General features: G+C 35.9%; 1 protein-coding gene across 1 annotated transcript in view; it reads right to left on the minus strand.

The window, feature by feature from the left end:
- Window positions 1–569: 569 nt before the first annotated feature.
- LOC136866949 (gastrula zinc finger protein XlCGF46.1) overlaps window positions 570–16,750 on the minus strand; it is a 65,978-nt gene continuing 49,797 nt past the window's right edge. The window contains exon 5 of the mRNA XM_067144042.2: window positions 570–1,492. Coding sequence (XP_067000143.2) covers window positions 709–1,492 — 784 coding nt within the window. The 3' untranslated portion in view covers window positions 570–708. The remainder of the gene's footprint in view (window positions 1,493–16,750) is intronic.

The raw sequence follows: 16,750 nt of genomic DNA on the forward strand, positions 1-16,750 counted from the left end.
GCAAGGAAATATTAAATCCTTGTAATTTAAAAAGACGTACTCACGAAGTATTCTTCACCTTGATTACTAAACCTCACATTACACAGGAATTAGGATACTTGTCAGGATATATATATAGAATGGTTTTTGAAAACAATCATTTGTAAAGAGCACATTTCACATGTTTCTAGAATAATGAATAATGCTACTTGCTTTACGTCCCACTAAATACTTGTTGTGGAATTCGGAGACGCCGACGTGCCGGAATTTAGTCTCCCAGGTGATGTTTTACGTGCCAGTGAATCTACTGACATGAGGCTCATGTATAAGAGCACTTTCAAATACCACTGGACTGAGTCAGGATTGAATTCGCCAAGTTGGGGTCAGAAGGCCAGCGCCTCAATCGTCTGAGCCACTCAGCCCGGCAATTTTCAAGATAGAGACAGGCTATCATCGTGAACTTTGGAATACACCCAATCAAGCATAAAAACGACATACATCTAATTCATATGAATCGCAATGCAAGATAACAATATTCCATTGCTGCTGAAGCAAAGTCCACTAATTGAATAAATTATAATTAACTTGGGTATATTCTGGTGCAATTTGCAATCTGAGAGTCATCTAAATGTTCTGTACGTATTTCCGCATTTGGAACAAATTTAAGGTCTACAATTACGCCCCTGAACTGCAGAAGGCCGTAGCCCTCAGCGCATTTATAGGGTTAATTTACTTTATATCACTATGTGTAATACCATGTCGTCTTAGGGCAACCGCTCGTTTAAAAGTCCTTCCACACGTAGAACAGGGAAATTGCCTATCACCATCATGTGACATACCATGTGTTTTGAGTCCAGAATTAGTCTTGAACGTCATTCCACACAATAAACACTTAAAGGGCCTATCATCGCTATGAGTTAACCCATGTTGCTTCAAAATTTTCGCAGTCTTGAAGGACTTCCCACAAGTTAAACATCGGAAAGGTCGGCTCTCACTGTGCTTAATTCCGTGTCCTCTGAGGTCATTGTATGTTTTGAAAGCCATTCCACATACTGAACAATTAAATGACCTAGAATCAGCATGCCTAGTGCTATGCTGCTGGAGGACGTTCGCATGTTTAAAAGATATTCCACAGATAGAGCAGAGGAATGGCCGTGTGTCGCTGTGCGTGATACTATGTATCTTCAGGTCGGCCTTCGTTTTGTAGGTCTTTTTACAAATTAGGCACGAGAATGGCCGAATCTCACGGTGGGAGATACAGTGTGATCTAAGATTTGACGAGGTTTTAAATGTTTTCCGACATGTTGAACATGAAAACGGGCGCTCATCGCCATGTCTCATTTTATGTTCCTCCATGCAGCGCGCTATCTTGAACGTCATTCCACAGATTGTACAAACAAAAGGACGATTTTCACAGTGCGTAACTCGGTGTTTCCTCAGGTTTTTAGCAGTCGTAAAGGTCTTTTCACAAACAGAACATGGGAAAGGCCTCGATACTGCAGGATTCGCTACACTGTAATCAAACCATACCACTTCTGAAGAAGAACAGAACAAAATTCAGCACAGATTCCCTAACAAAAATCAATACAAGTATCAAAATGTAGTATAGATGGCTAGCGTGTCTTTATCTGTGGCAACGTTAGAGTTCGAGGCCAACACTTACACTATATCATAGCATTAATACTACACAATTACAAGAATATTAATGAGTATTAAAGAATATTAAAACTAAAACAAACCATGAAGAAACTTAAGTATGGTGGTACTAATAACAAGCATACAGATAATAATAATAATAATAATAATAATAATGCACTTAATTATCCTTAGGAATATGCAATACAAGTACATAAATTGAGAAAATTATAAAATAACATTAGTAATAATAAAGGAAGAAAATATTCACTCATTCACACATCCCTCTTCATACTAGTCAGTTGGAAGCACTCATAAAGTTATTTCGGAAATCTAGTTGTAACTTGTAACTAGAATGCAGTACCCGTGAAATATAGTGAGAAAGGAGCCAGGTCCTGTAACGTGCTTATGACTTCAGGACACGTAATTGAATGTTCGAAGAACGGCAATTCTGTACACCTGAAGTTAAAAGACGATATTTCAATGCTGCAAAACTGGTGCATACGAAGCCATGACAACTCGCAATAATCTGGTGAGATATAGAAATTATGTTCCAGCATAAATAAATATATGATACAGGTGTTTAAACTCCATTCAAGCAACTTATGAGTATAGAGATATGTCTGAGAGTAGAGAGTTACAGTAATCTAGAGCAGGTAAGATTTAGAGATTGTCCATTTTGTATTTTAGAAGTTTTGAATATATAGTAGAGTTTGAGAGGAAATTTGTGAATTTTACGACATATATATGTCAAATGTTCAATCCAATTTCATGTCTCAATTGTTGTAAAACCTAAGTTTTTTACTGAAATAAATAACGGAGTAACAGAATTATTTAACATGATTGGGTACATGTCTACTTTTTAATTGAGGTCAGGTTTCTTCTGATACAAAATATTACAGTGTGAGTTTTGTTGGTGTATATTAATAAACTGTTATTATTGGCATAGTCACTGAGTCATAGTATATCAGCATTTAATCTATTAATGGCTAAATGAATGTCTTGTGGATAAAAGTGACAATAAATCTGAAGATATTCAGCATTGATGTAGTACCAACGTTAATGTGAAACTTATGTCGTTCACACTAATAACAAATAAACAGGGCCCAGAACCGACTGCAATGGGGCACCTACTGACTGGTTAAGGCACCCTTAGTACATCCTTTTCCACTGGTACTTGTTGCTACCAGTTGGTGAGGTCAGAGCTAAAATGTTTAGAGTTGTCACTTTAAAGTTCCGACTTCAGATCTTGTGCTGTAGTAATGGAGGCCTAACTGTGTTAAACACACTACTTAGGTCTAGCAGCTTCACTAAAGTCACACACCATATGTCTACTGCATATCTCAAGACCAACACTTTCACTAAATCATAGCATTAAAACTACACAATTACAAGAATATTCATGAGTATTAAAGAATATTAAAACTAAAACAAACCATGAAAAAACTGAAGTATGATGGTATAAATAGCAACTATACTGGTAATAATAATGCACTTAATTATCCTCTGGAATATGCAATACGACTACAGTACATAAATTTTGATAAATATAAAATAACATCAGTAATAATAAAGGAAGGAGTTTTAATGTCAATCTATAACAAAATTAATTTCTATTTCTTAAGAAATTGTTCACTCATTCACACATCCCTCTTCATACTAGTCAGCTGTCCGTTACTCAGAAGAAAAATTGTTTGCCGTGCCATATCCATTATAAAGCCAGATTGAAAAGACAAGGAGAGAATTCTGGATCAGATATTCAGTGATTTGTGGACGAGACATTCGACTGCTATTGAGAGAGGTTGGAGAAAGGAAACAGGACAGTAATCTGATGGAGAATCCAAGGTATTGGTTTCCAGAATAGGCCTTGCAAGTGCATCTTTCTAAATATCAGGGAATACTTAATCAGCGAGGAAGTACTCGATTATGTACACTACGTATTGACAAGACAACACTCCGAGGAGGTTTTAATTAATTTCTCAGGTCGTTCATTTTGTCATCAGTCCACAGATGGGTTTGATGCATCTCTCAATGCCATCCTAACCTATGCTAACCTATTCATTTCTACATAACAATTAAGTCTTACATCTGCTCTAAGCTATTTGTCACATTCATACTTTGGTCTACCTCTAACATGCTCACCACCTACACTTCCCTCAAAATGAAAATGAACAAGTTCTGGGTGTCGTAAGATGAGTCCTATGATTCTCTTATCAAATTTAGCCTAATCAACCTCCTCTCAACAATTTGATTCATTACTTCTTCATCTAACCTTCACCATGCTTTTGTAATACAACATTTGAAAAGATTCTATTTTTCTTTCTATCTGAGCTAGTTATCTTTTTTGTAGTAGTTGAAACATTTTTTTTCAGTTTCAAGTAAGTTAATCCAAACCTAATGTTTTTCAGTGTATCCAAAAAAAGGAGTTGAAGACAGAATATAGCATGTCTTAAAACATCACCAGATTATTTTGAATCAGATTTTAATTCTTATTTGCTAATGAATATAATAATATGAACATGTTAAAGACAATGCACATAGATGAAAGAAAACACAAGGCAAATAGTTGTAGAATCCAAAAAGAAATCGTGGGAAGATTTTTATAATAACTTGGAAAGGCTAAGTCAGGCAGCAGAGAAACTTTTCTGGACAGAAATGAAAGCATACCCAGTACACATTTGCAAAGCCTGACCAGATAAACGAAAAGCAGACAATGGGAAATCGATGAGAAAAGAGAGACATACTGCTGGTGTTCAATGTGTTCTTGTAGCACTTTGTATACCTGAATGTTCAATTGATTCCACACTGAGGTTCTGTATGTGTATGCCTTTTTTCTTGCTGTATGACTGGTCTTGCTCCTTTCTTTGATAATGCCTCATTTTGTCATCCTGTGTGCCAGTAATTTGACTTGTTATTGTATTGTGTAAATAATCTCAGGTATACACCTAGTCACCTTCTTTGTATACCTCATTGAGTTATTTGGAACTAAGAATAATTGGGCCTAGGTTTTCAATAGGTCTATAGTGCTGCATTTACCTAATCAAAATGTCTTCACAAAAGTACCCATGAAAAGCAAAGCAAACCAAAGTCATCTCCAAACAGGCCATAAGGCCCTTGGAGGTGTGGGAGGTAAAGGCTTCCAATATCCATAACCTTGGCACTTGATGGGGTAGAGTGGTTAGCTCTACACCCAGTCACCTTTGTCCCCAGGAATTAATCTGGTACTCATTTTTGGTGTAGGCTGAGTGAACCTCAAGGCTATGTGCAACTCTGGAAATGGATGTGGGAACCAGAACAGCCCAAGGTTGAATTGGGTATACCTCTTGTAGTGAAATCTGAAACAGCAACCAGGATCAAGTGCACGCTCCAACAAATGGCTAGGATGGCATTTTGTTTACAGGATTTCTCCAAAAATTTGATTCATTACCTCTTCATCTAACCTTCATCATTCTTTTGTAATACAACATAATTATTGTAATATTATAATAATAATAATTATTATTATTATCACAACACCTGTTTGGTAATCAAGTAATACCACAATACTTTCTTATGAAATCTGCCATGTGTTAGCTAAAAGAAGGAAGTTTTTCAGTGATGACAAAGTAGTTAAACAAGCAATGACAAAGGGTGCAAAGATAAATCCAAACTTGTTTCTTCCATCAGATATATTCAGGCACTGCTATCAAAGATAGCAGCCAGTTTAGATTTAATTTTCGTGCTCTCTCTTATGCGAACACATCAGATGAGGTCACCTTGCGACAAGCTGATCTGGAACAGGTGTGATATTAGAAACCACGTCCACAACATCAGAAGTACTTGGCAAATGTGAAACATACCCTACCTTTGAATTATAATCTTGTGTCACTTTGTTCCAAAAGAAAATAAGTAGATAAGTACCTAATTAATGAAAGTTTTATTTCTCCAGTAATACAAAGATCATGAAACATTACATAAGCTAACTAAACTTCAAAGTAGAATGTCAATCCACTGTAGTATTGCGATAGAACAGGTTATAAATACCTTAATTACTAACAAAAAGCTCATCTGCATTTGAATCATCTACCTCAATTATGTAAATTGGTAAATTTGTGGTCTCCTCCACCAGATGTTGTTATGTCTCACAAACTCCTTTTAGAGGAAAGAAAGGAAAAACCAATAGCAGGACTCAAGAGGTATTGCCAATGAAAGTGTGCATTTGAAAAGAACTAGTCATAAGTGATTCCAAGTGGGCTTAAATCAATAATGATCATTCACCTCTTTGCTGTGTTATCAAACATTTCTACAATTCAATTTTCATTCAAAAATACACTTATGATAGCAGACAGCAATCGCAAATCATAGACTTACCACTTGAAATGATGTAAACAAAACAATGAAAGTGCAGGCATAAACAACCTACCATAAGTTTGAAGGACAGAGCACAGGAAGGCATGGTGCTGATGTTATAAGTGTTCTACAAAGTGATTTATATGGTTTTGAAACAAGTTGGATGATGGCAGCATGGTCTGTCTATGCTGTTACACCACCCAAATACACACTTGAGCTTTGTCTCCAATGTGTTAACCATAACTAAATGTTCACTATTATTTCTGAATATACAAGTGATGATTAAATTTCTTCCTGGCATTCCCACACTTAATTGTGATTCAACTCTTTCAGTTCCTAATTTTAGTTGTATATATTCAACAGACCATACTTCCTGATGCTTTAGAATATCGTCTCACATGCTGTGTGATTTTGAAGTATGTCAGGTATGGTGATAACTCTGTACATTTTAATTCCTACATCCTGTTGAGTGCCAGGCATTATTGAAAAAGAAAGAACGATGTTGACACTTTGTATTTCCAAGTCAGAATACCTTCCTTCACAACATTCTTTTAAAGCAGCTGTTGTTTCCAACCTTGGGAACAGGTAGTTTCAGAGAGTCCTCAGTTTAATTTGGATTGTGTCACAACAAGCAGCGCACTAATTTACTATACGTATATTTTATTTGCTCTTCTCTTTAACTTGCAGATTCAAACTTTATTTACATTCAATGAAAAATAGAATTCTCACAACCTCAATTTTTATTTATACAGAAAGCAAAAAGCATAATCACTTCTTCACAATATTATTTTAAACAGTTATTTTAATCATGATGAAACAGTTCTAATAATGAATGAGAGGAGGAATACCAATTTGTTGATTAAATCGGTGTGTTTCATTTGTAATTCTAGTGTGAGTATTCCCAAAAGGGTAACGCAAACAAAATTTTTAAATAAACATTTAAACTTCAAAAGAAAATTCCCAATCAATTTCGAATTAAGGAGAGGAAAAGTGAAGGATTTGAAATTCACATTAAGATTGCAACAGTCTTATTATTACAAAGCCTGTTCAGTAATCAAGCAATACCACAATACTTTCTTATAAAATCTACCATGTGTTAGCTAAAAGAAGGAAGTTTTTCAGTGATGACAAAGTAGTTAAACAAGCAATGAACAGTGCCAATGAATCTTAATTCAAGGGGTGCAGACGTAAATCTGAACTGGTTTCCTCCATCAGACATATTCTATTTTCTTGCAAAACACTTCCTAGTCAGACTAAGCATGTTTCTGATGAATTGAAAGTTCAGTTATACTGCGATTTCCAGTTGTGAGTACGGTACCTATATTTTTCAAGTCATTTTCAAGAATGCACAGACATATCAGATGAACAGCTGTAGATATTTATCAGAATAGTATTTGCTGATGTTAGAGTGAAGGAAGAGTTCCTTCAATTGCCCAGGGGCAGATTCCCTATCTATTGTTTTCCTAACCTTTTCTTGAAGGATTTCAGAGAAATACAAAATTTATTAAATATCACCCTTGGTAAGTTATTTCAGTCCCTAACTCCCCTTCCTATCATAACCTACCACAATGACACGGGGGTAACTTGTGCCCAACCTACTGGGCCTTAGCAGAAAAAGAACAGGTAAAGTAAATGGCCCAAAATACAAAATGGATGGAGGCGTGTACTTGCACTCCTAAATATTTTTAAAACTGAAAGGCAGTAGGCTGATGAAACAGGGGCTATTCCCAAACTATGGAAGTGACTCGTATAATGAAGAAATTTTAAAACTTTAAGGAAGAGAAGAAAATCAGTTACCAAAACGTAGTCACCTCCAACCAACATGAAGGGGAGCTCGAAAGGGTAAAGCATTTTCTATTCCCGATTTACAATTAAAGATATTTACATAAGCCGGCAGAAAATTACATTACAGAAAAGTAGGTTACATGGTAAAAGTTTCGGACCTTTCCCGCAGGTTAAACTGCTGAACTACCAAGAAATAAATATGTTAAACGGCCATTACCTTGCTGAAGACCTGCTGCCTGATGAAAGAGGCACCTGCTGCCTCCTGCTTCACGTGCACACACTTAGTTAGCTGTTGATCAAGTGGCCAAGAGACATGAAAAACAGCAGTTTATATACCCTCGGGGAAAGTTCGAGACCTTTCATGAATAAAACAGCCACACCCTCTCAATTTTATTGGCTAGTTTAAGTTACACACCAAATCGAAGAAGAGGCCTGTGATTGGTAGGAAATTAATTAGAGAAATTCTGGATTGGCTAAATTCAAAACTGGCGGAAGGAAAAGATAATTATTGCCAACCCACAAAAGAATGAACAAAATTTAGTAAAGAACAAAACTTATGAGTACAAAATTTCTTCAAAAAGGTTCCTTCACTTCGCACCAGGGTGCATGATCATAGTTTTTTTTTTTTGTAGAGACATCTATGAGAGAACGTCCACACTTCTTGAATCACGGAAAACAAAACAAGTTGAAATTCACACAGTACTGGCAACTTCATAATCACAAAATTAAGGTAGTGACATCTTCTGAGCAAAAGTTTAAGGTCTAGTTTTAAGTTCAGTGTTTCTCCAGAAGAGGAGTTCTAATTGGCGCAAGATTTAAACGTGCAGCGTAGAGAGGTGTACCTCCTGGTACAATTGTTACTATCAAAATGATAGATTACATTTTTTTAAATGTTTGTGCAGCAAGAATTGGTATACAAACTGCTATTCTGCTGTTCCTGCAAGCATGGATAGTTTCATACAGTTTGAGAACAGTCAACAGAATTTGGGGATTGTTTCCTGATTTCTAAATAAGGCAGGCACATCAGTCCCTATCATACACGGTACACAAAACACAGATCCTTTATAAATATATTTGTTCCATATTTTTCTTGAAAATGATGTTCCTTGAGAAAAGTATTCTTAAATAAATTCTTTTTTTTTGGTAGTTGTTTTTTACGTCGCACCGACACAGATAGGTCTTACGGCGACGATGGGACAGGAAAGGGCTAGGAGTGGGAAGGAAGTGGCCGTGGCCTTAATTAAGGTACAGCCCCAGCATTTGCCTGGTGTGAAAATGGGAAACCACGGAAAACCATTTTCAGGGCTGCTGACAGTGGGGTTCGAACCTACTATCTCCCGAATACTGGATACTGGCCGCACTTAAGCAACTGCAGCTATCGAGCTCGGTAAATAAATTCTTTATGAAATGTAGCAATCATGCATTCTGTTTAATGGACATACCTGAACGATTAATTTGCAATTAGTACATATCCTAAATTAAAAACAATATCACGATAAAACTTACGTGAATTATCTAGGTACTGTACATAGACTAGATACATTTTAATGATCTTAGTAACTAATCACATATATCACAGGCTGCTAATGATATAAAAACATGGATGTTTCTAGATGTCAGACATTAGCCTTACAAGTGACTCCAGTGAATCTTCAACTGATGGCGACGCTCTAGATTTATCTGATGATTTTAATTCTAATAGAGCAAGGACAAGGAATGAAAATTCTTTTGAGGTTATTGTGTTTAAATATAATGATCAAGAGTTCATGGAACATTTTAGAGTCATTCGACACGTGGCAGAAAGTTGGGCTGAGCGTTTTTCCAAAAGCCTAATTTTAATTAACAAGCTGGAGAAAATAGAAAATTAAGTAGCTTCAGATGGATGCTTATATTTTTAGGTTTGCTGGTAATTAGACAGCATCATGATGTAAGTGATAGATTCAACAAAACTTTAAGAACACTGCATAAATTCATAAAATGTATGGTGTACTTCATCATTAATTTATCTTGTCAGATAATAAAGTGGCCTGCCTACAGGAGATGAAATCACTACTATTGAAAGACACTTTATGCACAATCATTTTCCCAGAGAAATAATAGTGATAGATGGTACACAAATTCGCACTGACAAGCCAAACATGATCCTGATAACTACCTTAACGAGAAATAATTTTATTCCATCCAGTTTACAATGCCCATCATTTTACACCTAACAAATTAGTAAAATGGTTTCACTTTATCAAAGGAATAAGATGACCCTAATCACAAAACCAAATTTTGCCTCAGTTACCAGTTGTGTGTGAGAACAGGCCCCCTTGTCTACCCAACTCGACACATTTTAAGGACCGTGGTCAGCTGAGCATGCAGAGGAATATGATGTAAAACTAGATGGAACATAGATTTGGCTTACTAAAACGAAAGTTTCATCAATTATATCACATAGAATTGAAGAAGATTCCCAATATTGAAGAAAAGTTTGAATACCATTAAAAATAAACAAACAGGTTATGAGGTGCCGATTACTCTAGAGCAGATAGAGTTTGTAGGAGCCGAGGATAGAGATGACAAATATGGGATAGCCAGGAGAAATTATGCTGCCTTTAATGTACTTCGATCAGATTTAGCTGCCATAAAGGAGTTTACATTTAATGAATAACAGAAATACAATGATAAATTGTACAAAACACATCAAATAAGTTCAATTGTGGAAGTTACATTTATATTGTTCTCTATCAGTTGATTCAGGATGTTATTCCTCTCTTCAATGAGATTATTGCTTCTTTTCTTTACTTGCAATGACTTTTCTTGCAATTCTATTTTTCTTTCATATTTAGCATTCTCAAAATCTAAGCTACCCTGATATTTTAAACTCTCTCTAACACATCACCTTTATACTGTTTTCCACCTGATCTTACTGAATGCCTGTTTTAGGTTGGTAATATGTTATTAACAGTTGGATTTGCTACAGCTGGTAAAAGATCATCAAATGCTAGAGAGGCTGCCTTACTGCAGGAAGCAAAACTTCCTTTGGCTGTTTCACATGATGCAGTTACTGGAAGATGTGCAGTTGTAGTGGTTGATAACAGGAGTTCAGGGCAATTATTTCCATTTTTACTGAAAAATTTCATCCATTTCCTTCGCATACTCAAAGGTCTTCCAACCCCTCCCTGTTTTATTAATACTGTCTATGTATTTCTTGTAATTACTTTCTGTTACATGACATCTATTTTCAAAGATGGCTGGGGAAATTTTCAGACTGAACACTTTATTAATTTTCATTGCTATGAACTCCCAGAATCTCTTCACACTCCTAATTTCATTTGACCCTACATTGTTCCTATATTTTTTGAATAGGTCTATTAATAGTTTGATGTTATCATGTGACCATGACCATGTATATATAGCATCACTATATGCAGACAAGCCTTGAAAAATCAAAAATACTTGGAGGTCTTCTGTAAAATATAAATAAAAATTGGTTCATTCATTGCAACATATTATTGACAATGATATTTCATATACAAAAGACTGAGTAATTAATACTATCCTGTAAAAATCCACAGAATTTACATCATATAGACTTTGAAATAAGTTGTTTTATTCATACCTTGCATGTTGTGCAAAAATATTTCTGCTTCTCAGTCAAAATGAGTGACATAATTATGATAAGATATTACATTCAGAAGAACACAACCTCAATCAATCAAATTAAATAGAAATTAATTGGCAATTGTGCTGACATCTAATGTCAATATTTACTAATAAGTGACTGTTCGCACAGGAAAGAATTGGAAAACATTCCCAACTATTACTAATCCATGCATATGACCTTCTACAAATCTTGAACTATTAGATATTTGCTGTATGAACAAAGGTAAGAAAAACCCCACAATTATGATTGTTATAATCATAATAAAATTTCAACTACAGTTCCAAGAAAGGCAGTGATATAACGAGAAAATGACAAACGGAAGTTAACTGACAAAGTAGCCAGCACACCTCACGTTAATGACAGAGCATCACACCACCTTGCACTCTTTGCTGGACTAGCAAGGAGAGAGGAAGCACTTCATTACCAGCTCGCCTCACGTCAATGACAGAGCATCACACCACCTTGCACTCTTTGGTGGACTAGCAAGGAGAGATGAAGCACTTCATTACCAGGTCGCCTTACAACAATAACAGAGCGTCACACCACCTTGCACTCTCTGCTGGACTAGCAAGGAGAGAGGAAGCACTTCATTAAGATAAGTTCCAACTTTTTAGTGTTAAAGGGTATAAACAAGATTTAAACATTAATCTTTTTATATTTCTACAGAATTTTCATGAACTCAGTGATTTGATAGAATTTTCTGATTTTCATTCAGGAATAAATAAGGCCATTCTATTTTAATTATGTTGTTTCTCTTTCTGCTATAAGCTGTTATATGTTATTTTTTCTAAATTTTTTAAATTCATACATTAGATTCAACAGACTGAAGAACCCAACTGTTATTCTTTAAGTCAACCACTGTACAGAAAGCCAAGGATCTGTTCCTGTTTGGAGGAGCTATTAATATTACAGTGACTCTAGGATGTTTTTGTTATCACTTTGTTCCTTCTGTCCCGAGGACATCCTAAGACTCACCTTTTTCTATGTCAAGCGTCTGTGTAGGAGAAGTAATGTCCAAGTGATATTACTGTTCACCTCCACATGTGCCTGTGTCACTGATTCCATGTTCACCTCATAGCCAAGGAATGAACTCATGTTACTTTTCACCTCCACTACTAGAAACCCAAAAAAGTGGCACAACTAACGGCCATCACTGTAGAGTTATGCAATGCAGTTTCTGAAGATGTGTCAAAAAGTCATCACCAACATGACAAATGACAGGTGTTATCCACTGATGACATAATAATGTGATTACTTTTGTATCAGTTCACGTCAATCTTCTGCTAAATTCATACCAATGCAGGAAATAATTGCACAACCGGTACATGAACATCTCTAAAATTTCACAGCAAAAACTGCATTCAAATTATTTTCTAGATAATAAAACCCATAAACCCATCAGACCATAGACAGCATAGTATTGCATACAAATTGGATTTTAACAAACACTGCATTTTCTGAGAACATTGCTCTTGTGGTTTGAGCCCTTAATCTTGCAGATAAACTTTTGATACATTCCTCATATTTTAGAATTTCCCACCCCAAGTCCGAGTTAACTAAGAAGTCAGTTCATATCTTTCAACCTGGCAGCCATGGGTTAACTTGAATTTCAAATGCCATGCTCCCTCCCAAGCCCAAGATTAGATGATGCCCCAGTTCTGCTGTTCAAGATGAAGAGGTCTCACTTGATAGTATCCTCTGAAGATGACAACTGAATCATCATATCAGTGCACCATATTTTTATGATAATTTAGTGCCTTACAGTTTGTTATAACAGCTGTTGTATTTCTTCAAACATGGTTGGTTACCAAGTGCTGGAAAAAAAAAGTAAGACAGAACAGGATAGTTAAATTGCTTTAATGAATGATGGCTACTCTGACTTATATGCGAATAATAAAGATGAGTTTTCAGTGAATGAATCTATGGAAACTTCTCACAGGGTAGTTAGGTTGTAAAGTAACTTTGTACATTTGGGTTGCCATCTGTCATGAGTTTTTTCTAACATTTATCTGTACATCTGGCAGGAATTGAAATTTATTTTGAACTGTCCAGTGTTCAGTGATCATGCTTATGTTTATTAAGAACCAGTCACAAGCAAAATGATGAACCAATGAAAATAAAAATCTTAAATATAGAAATACAACTGCGTTTTCTGAATTAAAATATGACGATACACTATGGAGATGACCGCACGTCTACCACTCAGCAGCATGTGCGCAATGCATTTTTGCAGCTCTCTAATAAATCAGTGATAGGTCTAAGATTCCTCTGTTTCGTGTAATTTGATTCTAATCCTGAAAAGTACAATGATCTCCCTTCTTCAGTTTTCTAAAGGTGGAAAGTCACCGAAGAGTTTGAATCCTGGAGAATTAAAATGGACAAAGAAAGGAACTTTAATCCTCAAGTGAGTACCATATAAAGTGTTCAGAATGCTTCACGATGGATGACTTTGGAACTGCAATAGAGCAAGTTGGAAAGAAAGAATGTAAAATTAAGGCTACACTGAAAAGAACAGTAGCGCTGACTCTTCATCTGTAAAGAAAATCTTACGACTTATCTAAATCTCAGCATGCTACCGTGTATTTATCTGAGGAAAAGTTTTTAGCTACATATTAGCTGGTCCAAAAATATGATCATTAATCTGCTATGAATATCTCAGAAACTGGAGAATAATCAGTACATAAAATGAAGAATGGGAAGAGAAGTTTTGTGTAACACAGAGGTCACAAGCAGAAAAGGGCCAAGAAAACTGGACATATCTTTGTCAGATGAGGAAATACCTGAACAATAACAGCCACGACTGATGATCGGGAGGAGAGCTGTAAAGTGTTTATTAATCACCGTATTTTATTTTGCCTATGTAAGTATTTTGGCTGCAACCATCTGTAAAAAATTCCAAAACAACCACAGAAAGTCATTAAATATATGAGTGACCTGAAGCTATACTATTTTGAAATGAACAAGATCTCTATACTGTCAAATAATGAAGGAATTGTCGTTCTGAAAAAGAAATAATTGTATTAGGCAGAAGCAATAGAATTTCATGGAGTAAATGTGTAAATCAGGTTCCTATGACAACTGATATCAAAATCATTTGTTACCACGAGTTCAAAAATATAAATGACGCTAAGGGGTGAGTAGTTTCCTGAAGCAGATGGAATTCATCAAAGATTTAGGGCTGCTCAGAATACTGTACTGGCTATACCGCTACTTATTTAGAAACCAAAGTGCATAATGAACATGGTATGGTAATATCAGCAGAATTTCATATGCCAATGTTTTACCAATGCAATTTAATACTCAAATGTACAATTAAATGCCTCTAATGCATATAAGGCTGGCAGTGACTGGAGTAAGTGGTGTCCTGCATATTTTAAGAAGCTATATATTTTGCTTTTCAACATCATATTGAGCTCAGCCAAAACCCAGCATTCTTATAATTTTTTCCTATCTTATGCTATTGTATGGACAAGTGATTAAGATGAGATTCATGACTCACGTTTGCCAAGTGTTTGATAACTGAATTAAAAGGTTGTAATTCATTTTATATTGATTGTTTTATGATGTAAGAAAGCGTGAGCAGTCTCTTTCTCCAGGAAATCGGGGTAAGTAATCACTGTCGCTGTCAATCTGTTTGTAAGAATCTTGCCACACAAATAGAATGTCCACTACCTGGCCCTTACCTTGGTGAGGGGCCCCATGCTAATCCCACCTCCCAGGCTCTTTCCTTTACACTGCAATGTTTACAGTCACATCATATTAATGCAGTCCCTCTTCCTCTGCATACTGAAGATATACATGCAATTGTTGATTTATTTATTTATTTTGCATATGATGCAATACAATATAAAAAGAAAATAATAAAGATCTGTAAGTACATCAACAGAAATGGTATATCTCACACAACTGAAAGATTATGTTAGAACAGGAGTAGCTGAGTTCAGGTCCTCCAGAATTTCAGAGAAGGCACAGACGGAACAATCCAAATGATGTGTTCCATTGTTTGGGGAATGGTTGTTAGCACAGTTGTAATATAGGCTATCTGTCCAATCCCATTTATCTTTCACCTGCGTATCAGCAAATGTTGACTCAAATCTACCATAAAATCCTCTATGGTAGGAATTAATGGCTATGAGCTGGTCTGCTTGGACAGATCTGATGATAGATAAGGGAGTAGAGTCACTACACAAACAGTCCCAAACGTAAAGTAATATGGTGTTCATCGAGCACCTGAGTTCACGTTCGATGAGATTAGTGTTAGCACGGTGAATGTTCTTTAAAACCCCTACCATAATGAGCATGACTGAGTTCGAAGCTTGTTTATTCAACCTAAAGCCTTCCCTTGAACATGTAATAAACATAGCTGACTTTCATATCAACGTATTGAACACATCAGCCCAGAATAAAAAACTACTAGAAGTGATATCTTACAACGACCTACCTAGTCTTCCCTTACAACCTACTAATCAAATACACACAAAAATAATCACACTCCTCACACAATGACTGTTCATGCCATAACAAACAATTCACCAAAATTCCTAAACTATAGCCAAATTCCTCTTCCATCAATCTCAACTTGCAACTCCTTTTACTTACCCTATCCACTTTGTGTACCAAATACAAGTTGAAGTTTACCACTTGTAGAAACTCCCTGCCTGAGGTTAAATTACAAAGTTGTAAATATGATGGCTCGCCGATACGATGGTACAAGAGAACTCTTAATGAACGTGATTTTGAAGAAAATCATGTCCTTAGGAACAGAGTCAAGCAAGTCCTATGAAATACAAATACTTCAACTCTCACGCAGGCTATACAAAAGTAATGCTTGGAACCAACGTTGTTCACTGGGTATTGTAAAGGTCAGCAACAACAACAACAACAACAACAACACGTAGAACCAGTATTTTTCCCGTGACGAGCTTAATACATATTTTTCAGAATACTACCTAACCGAATTAACCAGTCAGGCATAAATGCATACCAATCATTCACCCCATCATCCTACTGCACACTTTACTTTCCAAGCAGTCTCTTGCATCTAAGTTCAGAGAGTACTTTAAAAAATAAGATCTAAAGTTGAAAGTATAGATATTATCCCTATACATTTCATCCATAATATTATAATATTGTTACATGCACATTCAACAACTGTTTTAAAAGTGGTACCTTTCCATCACTTTGGAAGTACGCAAATGTTACTCCAGTACTAAAGAATCCTCACCTTAAACTACCTCCTGATTACCATCCCGTCTTTACTGTCCCTGCATTTCCTAAAGCTTTGGAACCACTTGTGTACAAAAATGTACCACAACATTTAAGTAACCATTTCCTCTTTGACCCCTTACAATCAAGCTTTAAGCTGCTCTC

This window comes from Anabrus simplex, chromosome 3 (assembly GCF_040414725.1).
Source record: "Anabrus simplex isolate iqAnaSimp1 chromosome 3, ASM4041472v1, whole genome shotgun sequence".
NCBI classification, from domain to species: domain Eukaryota; kingdom Metazoa; phylum Arthropoda; class Insecta; order Orthoptera; family Tettigoniidae; genus Anabrus; species Anabrus simplex.